At 40.1% G+C, this 18,128-nt stretch overlaps 1 protein-coding gene across 1 annotated transcript in view; it reads right to left on the bottom strand.

Annotated features, from left to right (window-relative positions):
* Window positions 1-16,345, bottom strand: part of rcor1 (REST corepressor 1) — a 49,360-nt gene extending 33,015 nt beyond the window's left edge. Inside the window, exons 1-2 of the mRNA XM_042389469.1 lie at window positions 14,868-16,345; window positions 14,702-14,761 (exon numbers count right to left, since the gene is read on the bottom strand). Of these exons, the coding sequence (XP_042245403.1) occupies window positions 14,702-14,761; window positions 14,868-15,066 (259 nt within the window). The 5' untranslated portion in view covers window positions 15,067-16,345. The remainder of the gene's footprint in view (window positions 1-14,701; window positions 14,762-14,867) is intronic.
* Window positions 16,346-18,128: the final 1,783 nt, after the last annotated feature.

Below are 18,128 nucleotides of genomic sequence, written 5' to 3'. Positions count from 1 at the left end.
CGTTCTACTGTTATTAACCTACAGTCAAAGAACCAGAGTTCGTTCCACTGTTATTAACCTACAGTCACAGAACCAGAGTCCGTTCTACTGTTATTAACCTACAGTCTTAGAACCAGAGTCCGTTCTACTGTTATTAACCTACAGTCACAGAACCAGAGTCCGTTCTACTGTTATTAACCTACAGTCTTAGAACCAGAGTTCGTTCTACTGTTATTAACCTACAGTCACAGAACCAGAATCCGTTCTACTGTTATTAACCTACAGTCTTAGAACCAGAGTATGTTCTACTGTTATTAACCTACAGTCTTAGAACCAGAATCCGTTCTACTGTTATTAACCTACAGTCACAGAACCAGAATCCGTTCTACTGTTATTAACCTACAGTCTTAGAACCAGAATCCGTTCTACTGTTATTAACCTACAGTCTTAGAACCAGAATCCGTTCTACTGTTATTAACCTACAGTCACAGAACCAGAGTCTGTTCTACTGTTATTAACCTACAGTCACAGAACCAGAGTTCGTTCTACTGTTATTAACCTACAGTCACAGAACCAGAGTTCGTTCTACTGTTATTAACCTACAGTCACAGAACCAGAATCCGTTCTACTGTTATTAACCTACAGTCACAGAACCAGAGTCCGTTCTACTGTTATTAACCTACAGTCACAGAACCAGAATCCGTTCTACTGTTATTAACCTACAGTCTTAGAACCAGAATCCGTTCTACTGTTATTAACCTACAGTCTTAGAACCAGAATCCGTTCTACTGTTATTAACCTACAGTCACAGAGACAGAATCCGTTCTACTGTTATTAACCTACAGTCACAGAACCAGAGTCCGTTCTACTGTTATTAACCTACAGTCTTAGAACCAGAATCCGTTCTACTGTTATTAACCTACAGTCTTAGAACCAGAATCCGTTCTACTGTTATTAACCTACAGTCTTAGAACCAGAATCCGTTCTACTGTTATTAACCTACAGTCTTAGAACCAGAATCCGTTCTACTGTTATTAACCTACAGCCTTAGAACCAGAGTCCGTTCTACTGTTATTAACCTACAGTCACAGAATCAGAGTTCGTTCTACTGTTATTAACCTACAGTCACAGAACCAGAATCCGTTCTACTGTTATTAACCTACAGTCTTAGAACCAGAATCCGTTCTACTGTTATTAACCTACAGTCACAGAACCAGAGTTCGTTCTACTGTTATTAACCTACAGTCACAGAACCAGAGTCCGTTCTACTGTTATTAACCTACAGTCACAGAACCAGAATCCGTTCTACTGTTATTAACCTACAGTCACAGAACCAGAATCCGTTCTACTGTTATTAACCTACAGTCACAGAACCAGAGTTTGTTCTACTATTATTAACCTACAGTCTTAGAACCAGAGTCCGTTCTACTGTTATTAACCTACAGTCTTAGAACAAGAATCCGTTCTACTGTTATTAACCTACAGTCACAGAACCAGAGTCCGTTCTACTGTTATTAACCTACAGTCTTAGAACCAGAATCCGTTCTACTGTTATTAACCTACAGTCACAGAACCAGAATCCGTTCTACTGTTATTAACCTACAGTCACAGAACCAGAGTCCGTTCTACTGTTATTAACCTACAGTCACAGAACCAGAGTTCGTTCTACTGTTATTAACCTACAGTCACAGAACCAGAGTCCGTTCTACTGTTATTAACCTACAGTCTTAGAACCAGAATCCGTTCTACTGTTATTAATCTACAGTCACAGAACCAGAGTTTGTTCTACTATTATTAACCTACAGTCTTAGAACCAGAGTCCGTTCTACTGTTATTAACCTACAGTCTTAGAACCAGAGTCCGTTCTACTGTTATTAACCTACAGTCACAGAACCAGAGTTCGTTCTACTGTTATTAACCTACAGTCACAGAACCAGAATCCGTTCTACTGTTATTAACCTACAGTCACAGAACCAGAATCCGTTCTACTGTTATTAACCTACAGTCTTAGAACCAGAATCCGTTCTACTGTTATTAACCTACAGTCTTAGAACCAGAATCCGTTCTACTGTTATTAACCTACAGTCTTAGAACCAGAATCCGTTCTACTGTTATTAACCTACAGTCTTAGAACCAGAATCCGTTCTACTGTTATTAACCTACAGTCACAGAACCAGAGTCCGTTCTACTGTTATTAACCTACAGTCACAGAACCAGAGTTCGTTCTACTGTTATTAACCTACAGTCACAGAACCAGAGTTCGTTCTACTGTTATTAACCTACAGTCACAGAACCAGAGTCCGTTCTACTGTTATTAACCTACAGTCTTAGAACCAGAATCCGTTCTACTGTTATTAACCTACAGTCACAGAATCAGAGTTCGTTCTACTGTTATTAACCTACAGTCACAGAACCAGAATCCGTTCTACTGTTATTAACCTACAGCCTTAGAACCAGAGTCCGTTCTACTGTTATTAACCTACAGTCACAGAACCAGAGTTCGTTCTACTGTTATTAACCTACAGTCACAGAACCAGAATCCGTTCTACTGTTATTAACCTACAGTCACAGAACCAGAATCCGTTCTACTGTTATTAACCTACAGTCTTAGAACCAGAATCCGTTCTACTGTTTTTAACCTACAGTCTTAGAACCAGAGTTTGTTCTACTGTTATTAACCTACAGTCTTAGAACCAGAGTCCGTTCTACTGTTATTAACCTACAGTCACAGAACCAGAGTTTGTTCTACTGTTATTAACCTACAGTCTTAGAACCAGAGTCCGTTCTATTGTTATTAACCTACAGTCTTAGAACCAGAGTTCGTTCTACTGTTATTAACCTACAGTCACAGAACCAGAGTCCGTTCTACTGTTATTAACCTACAGTCAAAGAACCAGAGTTCGTTCCACTGTTATTAACCTACAGTCTTAGAACCAGAATCCGTTCTACTGTTATTAACCTACAGTCACAGAACCAGAGTCCGTTCTACTGTTATTAACCTACAGTCACAGAACCAGAATCCGTTCTACTGTTATTAACCTACAGTCACAGAACCAGAGTTCGTTCTACTGTTATTAACCTACAGTCACAGAACCAGAATCCGTTCTACTGTTATTAACCTACAGTCACAGAACCAGAGTCCGTTCTACTGTTATTAACCTACAGTCACAGAACCAGAGTTCGTTCTACTGTTATTAACCTACAGTCACAGAACCAGAGTCCGTTCTACTGTTATTAACCTACAGTCACAGAACCAGAATCCGTTCGACTGTTATTAACCTACAGTCACAGAACCAGAGTTTGTTCTACTATTATTAACCTACAGTCTTAGAACCAGAGTCCGTTCTACTGTTATTAACCTACAGTCTTAGAACCAGAGTCCGTTCTACTGTTATTAACCTACAGTCTTAGAACCAGAGTTTGTTCTACTGTTATTAACCTACAGTCACAGAACCAGAGTTTGTTCTACTGTTATTAACCTACAGTCACAGAACCAGAGTTTGTTCTACTATTATTAACCTACAGTCTTAGAACCAGAATCCGTTCTACTGTTATTAACCTACAGTCTTAGAACCAGAGTTTGTTCTACTGTTATTAACCTACAGTCACAGAACCAGAGTTTGTTCTACTGTTATTAACCTACAGTCACAGAACCAGAGTCCGTTCTACTGTTATTAACCTACAGTCACAGAACCAGAGTCCGTTCTACTGTTATTAACCTACAGTCTTAGAACCAGAGTCCGTTCTACTGTTATTAACCTACAGTCACAGAACCAGAGTTTGTTCTCCTGTTATTAACCTACAGTCTTAGAACCAGAATCCGTTCTACTGTTATTAACCTACAGTCACAGAACCAGAGTCCGTTCTACTGTTATTAACCTACAGTCACAGAACCAGAGTTTGTTCTACTGTTATTAACCTACAGTCACAGAACCAGAGTTTGTTCTACTGTTATTAACCTACAGTCTTAGAACCAGAGTCCGTTCTACTGTTATTAACCTACAGTCACAGAACCAGAATCCGTTCTACTGTTATTAACCTACAGTCTTAGAACCAGAATCCGTTCTACTGTTATTAACCTACAGTCACAGAACCAGAATCCCTTCTACTGTTATTAACCTACAGTCACAGAACCAGAATCCGTTCTACTGTTATTAACCTACAGTCTTAGAACCAGAATCCGTTCTACTGTTATTAACCTACAGTCTTAGAACCAGAATCCGTTCTACTGTTATTAACCTACAGTCATAGAACCAGAGTCCGTTCTACTGTTATTAACCTACAGTCACAGAACCAGAGTCCGTTCTACTGTTATTAACCTACAGTCTTAGAACCAGAGTTTGTTCTACTGTTATTAACCTACAGTCACAGAACCAGAATCCGTTCTACTGTTATTAACCTACAGTCTTAGAACCAGAATCCGTTCTACTGTTATTAACCTACAGTCATAGAACCAGAGTCCGTTCTACTGTTATTAACCTACAGTCACAGAACCAGAGTCCGTTCTACTGTTATTAACCTACAGTCTTAGAACCAGAGTCCGTTCTACTGTTATTAACCTACAGTCTTAGAACCAGAGTCCGTTCTACTGTTATTAACCTACAGTCACAGAACCAGAGTCCGTTCTACTGTTATTAACCTACAGTCTTAGAACCAGAATCCGTTCTACTGTTATTACACCTACAGTCTTAGAACCAGAATCCGTTCTACTGTTATTAACCTACAGTCTTAGAACCAGAATCCGTTCTACTGTTATTAACCTACAGTCACAGAACCAGAGTTTGTTCTACTGTTATTAACCTACAGTCACAGAACCAGAGTTTGTTCTACTGTTATTAACCTACAGTCTTAGAACCAGAGTCCGTTCTACTGTTATTAACCTACAGTCACAGAACCAGAATCCGTTCTACTGTTATTAACCTACAGTCTTAGAACCAGAATCCGTTCTACTGTTATTAACCTACAGTCACAGAACCAGAATCCCTTCTACTGTTATTAACCTACAGTCACAGAACCAGAATCCGTTCTACTGTTATTAACCTACAGTCACAGAACCAGAATCCGTTCTACTGTTATTAACCTACAGTCTTAGAACCAGAATCCGTTCTACTGTTATTAACCTACAGTCTTAGAACCAGAATCCGTTCTACTGTTATTAACCTACAGTCTTAGAACCAGAGTCCGTTCTACTGTTATTAACCTACAGTCACAGAACCAGAATCCGTTCTACTATTATTAACCTACAGTCTTAGAACCAGAATCCGTTCTACTGTTATTAACCTACAGTCACAGAACCAGAGTCCGTTCTACTGTTATTAACCTACAGTCACAGAACCAGAGTCCGTTCTACTGTTACTAACCTACAGTCACAGAACCAGAGTTTGTTCTACTGTTATTAACTTACAGTCTAAGAACCAGAGTCCGTTCTACTGTTATTAACCTACAGTCTTAGAACCAGAGTCCGTTCTACTGTTATTAACCTACAGTCTTAGAACCAGAGTTCGTTCTACTGTTATTAACCTACAGTCACAGAACCAGAGCTCGTTCTACTGTTATTAACCTACAGTCACAGAACCAGAGTTCGTTCTACTGTTATTAACCTACAGTCACAGAACCAGAGTTCGTTCTACTGTTATTAACCTACAGTCAAAGAACCAGAGTTCGTTCCACTGTTATTAACCTACAGTCTTAGAACCAGAATCCGTTCTACTGTTATTAACCTACAGTCACAGAACCAGAGTCCGTTCTACTGTTATTAACCTACAGTCACAGAACCAGAATCCGTTCTACTGTTATTAACCTACAGTCACAGAACCAGAGTTCGTTCTACTGTTATTAACCTACAGTCACAGAACCAGAATCCGTTCTACTGTTATTAACCTACAGTCACAGAACCAGAGTCCGTTCTACTGTTATTAACCTACAGTCACAGAACCAGAGTTCGTTCTACTGTTATTAACCTACAGTCACAGAACCAGAGTCCGTTCTACTGTTATTAACCTACAGTCACAGAACCAGAATCCGTTCGACTGTTATTAACCTACAGTCACAGAACCAGAGTTTGTTCTACTATTATTAACCTACAGTCTTAGAACCAGAGTCCGTTCTACTGTTATTAACCTACAGTCTTAGAACCAGAGTCCGTTCTACTGTTATTAACCTACAGTCTTAGAACCAGAGTTTGTTCTACTGTTATTAACCTACAGTCACAGAACCAGAGTTTGTTCTACTGTTATTAACCTACAGTCACAGAACCAGAGTTTGTTCTACTATTATTAACCTACAGTCTTAGAACCAGAATCCGTTCTACTGTTATTAACCTACAGTCTTAGAACCAGAGTTTGTTCTACTGTTATTAACCTACAGTCACAGAACCAGAGTTTGTTCTACTGTTATTAACCTACAGTCACAGAACCAGAGTCCGTTCTACTGTTATTAACCTACAGTCACAGAACCAGAGTCCGTTCTACTGTTATTAACCTACAGTCTTAGAACCAGAGTCCGTTCTACTGTTATTAACCTACAGTCACAGAACCAGAGTTTGTTCTCCTGTTATTAACCTACAGTCTTAGAACCAGAATCCGTTCTACTGTTATTAACCTACAGTCACAGAACCAGAGTCCGTTCTACTGTTATTAACCTACAGTCACAGAACCAGAGTTTGTTCTACTGTTATTAACCTACAGTCACAGAACCAGAGTTTGTTCTACTGTTATTAACCTACAGTCTTAGAACCAGAGTCCGTTCTACTGTTATTAACCTACAGTCACAGAACCAGAATCCGTTCTACTGTTATTAACCTACAGTCTTAGAACCAGAATCCGTTCTACTGTTATTAACCTACAGTCACAGAACCAGAATCCCTTCTACTGTTATTAACCTACAGTCACAGAACCAGAATCCGTTCTACTGTTATTAACCTACAGTCTTAGAACCAGAATCCGTTCTACTGTTATTAACCTACAGTCTTAGAACCAGAATCCGTTCTACTGTTATTAACCTACAGTCATAGAACCAGAGTCCGTTCTACTGTTATTAACCTACAGTCACAGAACCAGAGTCCGTTCTACTGTTATTAACCTACAGTCTTAGAACCAGAGTTTGTTCTACTGTTATTAACCTACAGTCACAGAACCAGAATCCGTTCTACTGTTATTAACCTACAGTCATAGAACCAGAGTCCGTTCTACTGTTATTAACCTACAGTCACAGAACCAGAGTCCGTTCTACTGTTATTAACCTACAGTCTTAGAACCAGAGTCCGTTCTACTGTTATTAACCTACAGTCTTAGAACCAGAGTCCGTTCTACTGTTATTAACCTACAGTCACAGAACCAGAGTCCGTTCTACTGTTATTAACCTACAGTCTTAGAACCAGAATCCGTTCTACTGTTATTACACCTACAGTCTTAGAACCAGAATCCGTTCTACTGTTATTAACCTACAGTCTTAGAACCAGAATCCGTTCTACTGTTATTAACCTACAGTCACAGAACCAGAGTTCGTTCTACTGTTATTAACCTACAGTCACAGAACCAGAGTTTGTTCTACTGTTATTAACCTACAGTCTTAGAACCAGAGTCCGTTCTACTGTTATTAACCTACAGTCACAGAACCAGAATCCGTTCTACTGTTATTAACCTACAGTCTTAGAACCAGAATCCGTTCTACTGTTATTAACCTACAGTCACAGAACCAGAATCCCTTCTACTGTTATTAACCTACAGTCACAGAACCAGAATCCGTTCTACTGTTATTAACCTACAGTCACAGAACCAGAATCCGTTCTACTGTTATTAACCTACAGTCTTAGAACCAGAATCCGTTCTACTGTTATTAACCTACAGTCTTAGAACCAGAATCCGTTCTACTGTTATTAACCTACAGTCTTAGAACCAGAGTCCGTTCTACTGTTATTAACCTACAGTCACAGAACCAGAATCCGTTCTACTATTATTAACCTACAGTCTTAGAACCAGAATCCGTTCTACTGTTATTAACCTACAGTCACAGAACCAGAGTCCGTTCTACTGTTATTAACCTACAGTCACAGAACCAGAGTCCGTTCTACTGTTACTAACCTACAGTCACAGAACCAGAGTTTGTTCTACTGTTATTAACTTACAGTCTAAGAACCAGAGTCCGTTCTACTGTTATTAACCTACAGTCTTAGAACCAGAGTCCGTTCTACTGTTATTAACCTACAGTCTTAGAACCAGAGTTCGTTCTACTGTTATTAACCTACAGTCACAGAACCAGAGCTCGTTCTACTGTTATTAACCTACAGTCACAGAACCAGAGTTCGTTCTACTGTTATTAACCTACAGTCACAGAACCAGAGTTCGTTCTACTGTTATTAACCTACAGTCACAGAACCAGAGTCCGTTCTACTGTTATTAACCTACAGTCTTAGAACCAGAATCCGTTCTACTGTTATTAACCTACAGTCACAGAATCAGAGTTCGTTCTACTGTTATTAACCTACAGTCACAGAACCAGAATCCGTTCTACTGTTATTAACCTACAGTCACAGAACCAGAGTCCGTTCTACTGTTATTAACCTACAGTCTTAGAACCAGAATCCGTTCTACTGTTATTACACCTACAGTCTTAGAACCAGAATCCGTTCTACTGTTATTAACCTACAGTCTTAGAACCAGAATCCGTTCTACTGTTATTAACCTACAGTCACAGAACCAGAGTTTGTTCTACTGTTATTAACCTACAGTCACAGAACCAGAGTTTGTTCTACTGTTATTAACCTACAGTCTTAGAACCAGAGTCCGTTCTACTGTTATTAACCTACAGTCACAGAACCAGAATCCGTTCTACTGTTATTAACCTACAGTCTTAGAACCAGAATCCGTTCTACTGTTATTAACCTACAGTCACAGAACCAGAATCCCTTCTACTGTTATTAACCTACAGTCACAGAACCAGAATCCGTTCTACTGTTATTAACCTACAGTCACAGAACCAGAATCCGTTCTACTGTTATTAACCTACAGTCTTAGAACCAGAATCCGTTCTACTGTTATTAACCTACAGTCTTAGAACCAGAATCCGTTCTACTGTTATTAACCTACAGTCTTAGAACCAGAGTCCGTTCTACTGTTATTAACCTACAGTCACAGAACCAGAATCCGTTCTACTATTATTAACCTACAGTCTTAGAACCAGAATCCGTTCTACTGTTATTAACCTACAGTCACAGAACCAGAGTCCGTTCTACTGTTATTAACCTACAGTCACAGAACCAGAGTCCGTTCTACTGTTACTAACCTACAGTCACAGAACCAGAGTTTGTTCTACTGTTATTAACTTACAGTCTAAGAACCAGAGTCCGTTCTACTGTTATTAACCTACAGTCTTAGAACCAGAGTCCGTTCTACTGTTATTAACCTACAGTCTTAGAACCAGAGTTCGTTCTACTGTTATTAACCTACAGTCACAGAACCAGAGCTCGTTCTACTGTTATTAACCTACAGTCACAGAACCAGAGTTCGTTCTACTGTTATTAACCTACAGTCACAGAACCAGAGTTCGTTCTACTGTTATTAACCTACAGTCACAGAACCAGAGTCCGTTCTACTGTTATTAACCTACAGTCTTAGAACCAGAATCCGTTCTACTGTTATTAACCTACAGTCACAGAATCAGAGTTCGTTCTACTGTTATTAACCTACAGTCACAGAACCAGAATCCGTTCTACTGTTATTAACCTACAGCCTTAGAACCAGAGTCCGTTCTACTGTTATTAACCTACAGTCACAGAACCAGAGTCCGTTCTACTGTTGTTAACCTACAGTCACAGAACCAGAATCCGTTCTACTGTTATTAACCTACAGTCTTAGAACCAGAGTCCGTTCTACTGTTATTAACCTACAGTCACAGAACCAGAGTTTGTTCTACTGTTATTAACCTACAGTCTTAGAACGAGAGTCCGTTCTACTGTTATTAACCTACAGTCTTAGAACCAGAGTCCGTTCTACTGTTATTAACCTACAGTCACAGAACCAGAGTCCGTTCTACTGTTATTAACCTACAGTCACAGAACCAGAGTTTGTTCTACTGTTATTAACTTACAGTCTTAGAACCAGAGTCCGTTCTACTGTTATTAACCTACAGTCACAGAACCAGAGTTTGTTCTACTGTTATTAACCTACAGTCTTAGAACCAGAGTCCGTTCTACTGTTATTAACCTACAGTCTTAGAACTAGAGTCCGTTCTACTGTTATTAACCTACAGTCTTAGAACCAGAGTTCGTTCTACTGTTATTAACCTACAGTCACAGAACCAGAGTCCGTTCTACTGTTATTAACCTACAGTCAAAGAACCAGAGTTCGTTCTACTGTTATTAACCTACAGTCTTAGAACCAGAATCCGTTCTACTGTTATTAACCTACAGTCTTAGAACCAGAGTTCGTTCTACTGTTATTAACCTACAGTCTTAGAACCAGAATCCGTTCTACTGTTATTAACCTACAGTCACAGAACCAGAATCCGTTCTACTGTTATTAACCTACAGTCACAGAACCAGAGTCCGTTCTACTGTTATTAACCTACAGTCACAGAACCAGAATCCGTTCTACTGTTATTAACCTACAGTCTTAGAACCAGAGTTCGTTCTACTGTTATTAACCTACAGTCTTAGAACCAGAATCCGTTCTACTGTTATTAACCTACAGTCTTAGAACCAGAGTCCGTTCTACTGTTATTAACCTACAGTCACAGAACCAGAGTCCGTTCTACTGTTATTAACCTACAGTCTTAGAACCAGAGTATGTTCTACTGTTATTAACCTACAGTCTTAGAACCAGAATCCGTTCTACTGTTATTAACCTACAGTCACAGAACCAGAATCCGTTCTACTGTTATTAACCTACAGTCTTAGAACCAGAATCCGTTCTACTGTTATTAACCTACAGTCACAGAACCAGAATCCGTTCTCCTGTTATTAACCTACAGTCTTAGAACCAGAATCCGTTCTACTGTTATTAACCTACAGTCACAGAACCAGAGTCCGTTCTACTGTTATTAACCTACAGTCACAGAACCAGAGTTTGTTCTACTGTTATTAACCTACAGTCACAGAACCAGAGTTTGTTCTACTGTTATTAACCTACAGTCTTAGAACCAGAGTCCGTTCTACTGTTATTAACCTACAGTCACAGAACCAGAATCCGTTCTACTGTTATTAACCTACAGTCTTAGAACCAGAATCCGTTCTACTGTTATTAACCTACAGTCACAGAACCAGAATCCCTTCTACTGTTATTAACCTACAGTCACAGAACCAGAATCCGTTCTACTGTTATTAACCTACAGTCTTAGAACCAGAATCCGTTCTACTGTTATTAACCTACAGTCTTAGAACCAGAATCCGTTCTACTGTTATTAACCTACAGTCATAGAACCAGAGTCCGTTCTACTGTTATTAACCTACAGTCACAGAACCAGAGTCCGTTCTACTGTTATTAACCTACAGTCTTAGAACCAGAGTTTGTTCTACTGTTATTAACCTACAGTCACAGAACCAGAATCCGTTCTACTGTTATTAACCTACAGTCTTAGAACCAGAGTCCGTTCTACTGTTATTAACCTACAGTCTTAGAACCAGAGTCCGTTCTACTGTTATTAACCTACAGTCACAGAACCAGAGTCCGTTCTACTGTTATTAACCTACAGTCTTAGAACCAGAATCCGTTCTACTGTTATTAAACCTACAGTCTTAGAACCAGAATCCGTTCTACTGTTATTAACCTACAGTCTTAGAACCAGAATCCGTTCTACTGTTATTAACCTACAGTCACAGAACCAGAGTCCGTTCTACTGTTATTAAACCTACAGTCTTAGAACCAGAATCCGTTCTACTGTCATTAACCTACAGTCACAGAACCAGAGTTCGTTCTACTGTTATTAACCTACAGTCTTAGAACTAGAGTCCGTTCTACTGTTATTAACCTACAGTCACAGAACCAGAGTCCGTTCCACTGTTATTAACCTACAGTCACAGAACCAGAGTCCGTTCTACTGTTATTAACCTACAGTCACAGAACCAGAGTACATTCTACTGTTATTAACCTACAGTCTTAGAACCAGAGTCCGTTCTACTGTTATTAACCTACAGTCTTAGAACCAGAGTCCGTTCTACTGTTATTACCCTACAGTCACAGAACCAGAGTCCGTTCTACTGTTATTAACCTACAGTCACAGAACCAGAGTCCATTCTACTGTTATTAACCTACAGTCTTAGAACCAGAATCCGTTCTACTGTTATTAACCTACAGTCTTAGAACCAGAGTCCGTTCTACTGTTATTAACCTACAGTCTTAGAACCAGAGTCCGTTCTACTGTTATTAACCTACAGTCACAGAACCAGAGTTCGTTCTACTGTTATTAACCTACAGTCACAGAACCAGAATCCGTTCTACTGTTATTAACCTACAGTCACAGAACCAGAATCCGTTCTACTGTTATTAACCTACAGTCACAGAACCAGAATCCGTTCTACTATTATTAACCTACAGTCTTAGAACCAGAATCCGTTCTACTGTTATTAACCTACAGTCACAGAACCAGAGTCCGTTCTACTGTTATTAACCTACAGTCTTAGAACCAGAGTCCGTTCTACTGTTATTAACCTACAGTCACAGAACCAGAATCCGTTCTACTGTTATTAACCTACAGTCACAGAACCAGAGTCCGTTCTACTGTTATTAACCTACAGTCTTAGAACCAGAATCCGTTCTACTGTTATTAACCTACAGTCTTAGAACCAGAGTCCGTTCTACTGTTATTAACCTACAGTCTTAGAACCAGAATCCGTTCTACTGTTATTAACCTACAGTCACAGAACCAGAGTCCGTTCTACTGTTATTAACCTACAGTCACAGAACCAGAGTCCGTTCTACTGTTATTAACCTACAGTCTTAGAACCAGAATCCGTTCTACTGTTATTAACCTACAGTCTTAGAACCAGAGTCCGTTCTACTGTTATTAACCTACAGTCTTAGAACCAGAATCCGTTCTACTGTTATTAACCTACAGTCACAGAACCAGAGTCCGTTCTATTGTTATTAACCTACAGTCTTAGAACAAGAGGCCGTTCTACTGTTATTAACCTACAGTCTTAGAACCAGAGTCCGTTCTACTGTTATTAACCTACAGTCACAGAACCAGAGTCCGTTCTACTGTTATTAACCTACAGTCTTAGAACCAGAGTCCGTTCTACTGTTATTAACCTACAGTCACAGAACCAGAGTCCGTTCTACTGTTATTAACCTACAGTCTTAGAACCAGAGTCCGTTCTACTGTTATTAACCTACAGTCTTAGAACCAGAGTCCGTTCTACTGTTATTAACCTACAGTCTTAGAACCAGAATCCGTTCTACTGTTATTAACCTACAGTCTTAGAACCAGAGTCCGTTCTACTGTTATTAACCTACAGTCTTAGAACCAGAATCCGTTCTACTGTTATTAACCTACAGTCTTAGAACCAGAGTCCGTTCTACTGTTATTAACCTACAGTCACAGAACCAGAGTCCGTTCTACTGTTATTAACCTACAGTCTTAGAACCAGAGTCCGTTCTACTGTTATTAACCTACAGTCTTAGAACCAGAGTCCGTTCTACTGTTATTAACCTACAGTCTTAGAACCAGAATCCGTTCTACTATTATTAACCTACAGTCTTAGAACCAGAGTCCGTTCTACTGTTATTAACCTACAGTCACAGAACCAGAATCCGTTCTACTATTATTAACCTACAGTCACAGAACCAGAATCCGTTCTACTGTTATTAACCTACAGTCTTAGAACCAGAATCCGTTCTACTATTATTAACCTACAGTCTTAGAACCAGAGTCCGTTCTACTGTTATTAACCTACAGTCTTAGAACCAGAATCCGTTCTACTATTATTAACCTACAGTCTTAGAACCAGAGTCCGTTCTACTGTTATTAACCTACAGTCACAGAACCAGAGTCCGTTCTACTGTTATTAACCTACAGTCTTAGAACCAGAATCCGTTCTACTGTTATTAACCTACAGTCTTAGAACCAGAGTCCGTTCTACTGTTATTAACCTACAGTCTTAGAACCAGAATCCGTTCTACTATTATTAACCTACAGTCTTAGAACCAGAGTCCGTTCTACTGTTATTAACCTACAGTCACAGAACCAGAGTCCGTTCTACTGTTATTAACCTACAGTCACAGAACCAGAGTCCGTTCTACTGTTATTAACCTACAGTCTTAGAACCAGAGTCCGTTCTACTGTTATTAACCTACAGTCACAGAACCAGAGTCCGTTCTACTGTTATTAACCTACAGTCTTAGAACCAGAGTCCGTTCTACTGTTATTAACCTACAGTCACAGAACCAGAGTCCGTTCTACTGTTATTAACCTACAGTCACAGAACCAGAGTCCGTTCTACTGTTATTAACCTACAGTCTTAGAACCAGAGTCCGTTCTACTGTTATTAACCTACAGTCTTAGAACCAGAGTCCGTTCTACTGTTATTAACCTACAGTCACAGAACCAGAGTCCGTTCTACTGTTATTAACCTACAATCACAGAACCAGAATCCGTTCTACTGTTATTAACCTACAGCCTTACTGGGGTCTGGGACCGGGTCTGGGAACAGTCTGGGATCGGGTCTGTTTCACTATCGTGAAGTTAGCTTGGGTTGCTCGAGGCTACCACTTCGTGTGTAGTTTCTTACCCGGGTCAAAGTCCGGAACCACGGCTTGATACTGCGGTCCGACCCGCATCCCACCTCCACCTGCACACGTGCACACACACACACAAAACAGTACTTAGTACCAGTACTCAGAGTACTCGGAGTGTACACGGTACACAGTAGTACTTCAGTGTCCGAGGCTACCCACCATGTTCCTCGTCGCTGCTTGAGCCTGAACTTCCTTCTTCCCAGCAGCTGTTTGTGCTGGTTCCATTACCGGACAGGCTCTTCCCGCCGGGGTGAGCTGCTGGTCCAGGGCCGGTGCCGCCGCCGCCGCCGCCGCCCGCTGGAGCTCTGCCCCTCCGTTTCCCCGGGACCTCCGGGTTTCTGTCCAGCATCGCCGGCATGCCGAGGCTAACTGCTAACTGCTAACTACCTGCTAGCAGCCGCGGAGCTAAGCTAACGGAAGCTAACTGTGTGTTCCGGACAGCAGACTCTGTTCCGGGAATGACCCGTGACCTGCAGCTAACCGAAGCTAAGCTAACTGTTAACCCGGGATTCAAGCTTCACACCGAGTCACAAAAGTTCCGGAACAACCAACCCGGAACCAGAACCAACCAGAACCAGCTGGACTGAAGCTGATCAAACAGACTGACGGTGATCGATCAGCGGCTCAGTGCGTGTGTGTGGTGTGGTGTGTGTGTGTGTGTGTGTGTGTGTGTGTGTGTGTGTGTGTGATTGTGACTTAAGTCACTTTCAGGGACACAAACCAGACTGAAGACCAGTTAACTGGGGATCGTTTGTCCAATTGGGGACAAAAGCTGTGTCTCCAATTGGTAAAAGGCTGACTGTTGGGTCGGTGATTATGGTTAGGCTTAAGGTAAGTCTCCAGGAAATGAATGCAAGTCTATGTAAATACCCCAAAAGTGACTTAAGCAAACTTGTGTGTATGTGTGTGTGTGTGTATGTGTGTGTGTGTGTGTGTGTGTGTGTGACAGAGAGAGACTCTTTCAGACATAGTTTAACTTGTATATAAAGTACTCCATTTTGAATAATAATTCATGTCTGATATAGTTTTTCCACAAAACAGTTAAATGATCTCGTTGGTAGGTTTGTAACGGTGTGTTCACACCGAACCCGAAGTGAATTTTCACCTTGTGTCACTTGGAGTTTGACTGGGTTTAGGTTTAACATTCAGCACAGTGATGTTACTGAAGCTCAGTCCTCCTGCTGACAAGTCACACCTACACTTATCTGTAAACACTCAGAGACACATTATTTACTCTTCTCTGTTAGTTTTGCTGATAAACTGCATTAACCCCTCACACAAAACTCCCCCCAAACATCTGTTGATTTACTGCACTTCCCAGACAACAACCACAGACCTTAAAGTGGGATGAACCCAAAATAAACTCAGATTTTGCTCTGATTTATTTGCAATAAACGAATGGAAAGGATGAAATAACTACATCATAATGCCAATTTGTAAAAAGTCTGAATTCATCTTTTGTCAGCAAGACGACAAGTAAACAACTGTTAAAATGCTTCTTTTCTGAATGGAGTTCAGATCAGAAGTGCTAACATGGCAGCTGCTCCATCAGCACTCATAATAACATGATGTAAAAGTATAAATACAGCAGATACACACACAGATATCTACATACCGTGTAACTTTAAAATTTAAGATGTTGATGACAGCAGCTGGGGGGGGGGGGGGGGGGGGGGGGGGGGGACTCCACTGTTAGCTCCTGCTAAATTAAGTTGAGAAGCAAAAGTGAAGATAAATCAATTTTTAATCCCAGAGCTTTAAAAAACAAACTCTTCATGCCAGTAAACGGCTCTGGATTAGAGCAGAGACCGGTGTGTTGGTCCGGTGTGTTGGTCCGGTGTGGTGTGGTGGTCCGGTGTGTTGGTCCGGTGTGTTGCAGACTCTCCAGCTCTGCGATACGTGCAGTTTTTTTGCTCAGTTGAATATTTTCAACGCGTGTGAATACGCAAATGACTCACATTTCGCATGTTCGCCTTGCTAATTTTGTGTTTTCGCATCATTCGTGTCACGTAATTGACGTTTCCTGGTGCAAATAGATGCACTTTGACTTTGTTTGTTTTCTCGCGTTTGGTGTGAAAACACCGTGAAGTTTTCCTGCTGCTGCTGTAAAGTCACTTCTCAGTGTTTGTTCACTGAAGGCTTCAAGTCACAATTTTAACCCTCATTGTTATGACATATTATATACTGTATATATCATACACATGTTATATTTATAACAAGGATGACGTTTCATACAACAACAGATCTGTCTTTTTAAAGAGTTGGTTTGATAGGATCATTGTTTTGGCGGTTCAGCTGCTCAACTTGCACAACATGAGTTACATTTTAATTTTCCAATAAGGACTGAAGAATATCAGCTGGTGATGAGAGCGGAGCCTGATGATTTCTCATCACATTCTGTACCATCTGAAGCTGTATGTTCTTTATTTCAACAGTATTTCTGTTCCAGTAATGTTGTCAGTGGTTTTATAAGAAGTCTCTTCTCTTTAGCCTCTTAATGATCTTCATGACGTCATGTCTGACTGCATTCTGGCTTTTACTGGTTTGTATTTATTTCTTGTTTGTGTAACACTGTTTGTGTTGTAATTTTACCTGATTTTATTTGTGACTGTGCTGTTTTTGTTGATCCTGAGTTTTCGTTCGACTGTAACCATCAATCAAATGAGCCCATGATGTGAATCTCTCTGTAACTGTTGTTTTTAAATGTGCTCCATAAATAAATGGACTCGACTTGGTTTGACAGTAAGATAAAGGAGGTGTCCTTCAAGCTTAGACACTAATTCTGCCCTGTAAAACATTTCCTTCATAGATTTATGTATTGTGTTGTTTTTTCTCTGCACATCCTGAAACTGAGCCTCATTTATTTCCGTTTGGTTACTAAAAGACTGAAGCGAGAGGTTTTTAGGTTTATTCACGTTATGGTTGATTTTGCTTTACTGTATAAATATGACCTGTTTGGGTTATAACAGAATATGGCAAGCCATATGGACCAATACGTCTAGTTCGCCGTTTGTATTAAAATGTCAAATTTGTACGTCTTAAGATGACAGAAAATACTCTGTTAGGGTTATACTCTATTAACACGTCCAGTTTGTGCTTTTTAAGGGACGTTGAAGAGAGAAAACGATTCTCCACGTGACCCACTTTGTGTTTACGGTGACATTATAAACATCTGGATTTTTTGTAGGCTACTGGATGTATAGCTTGTATACAATATCATACTTGACATATTAATTTAAAGTGGTGTGTTTGTTTAAGTGCCCACTGGATGGCAGTATCACAGCACAAATGGAAACCTGTTGTACGTTAAGTGGGGGGGGGGGGGGGGACACTGGTTAAGATCTTCTCTGATGAATGGCAACATTTTTAGTGCAGTTAAGGGGTATTTTTTAATGTAGTGTTGGTGTGAATTACATTTTA

Source organism: Thunnus maccoyii, chromosome 16 (assembly GCF_910596095.1).
Source record: "Thunnus maccoyii chromosome 16, fThuMac1.1, whole genome shotgun sequence".
In the NCBI taxonomy this organism is placed as follows: domain Eukaryota; kingdom Metazoa; phylum Chordata; class Actinopteri; order Scombriformes; family Scombridae; genus Thunnus; species Thunnus maccoyii.
The sequence above is the reverse complement of the archived record's forward strand: the minus strand, read 5'-3'. Positions and strand labels throughout refer to the sequence as shown.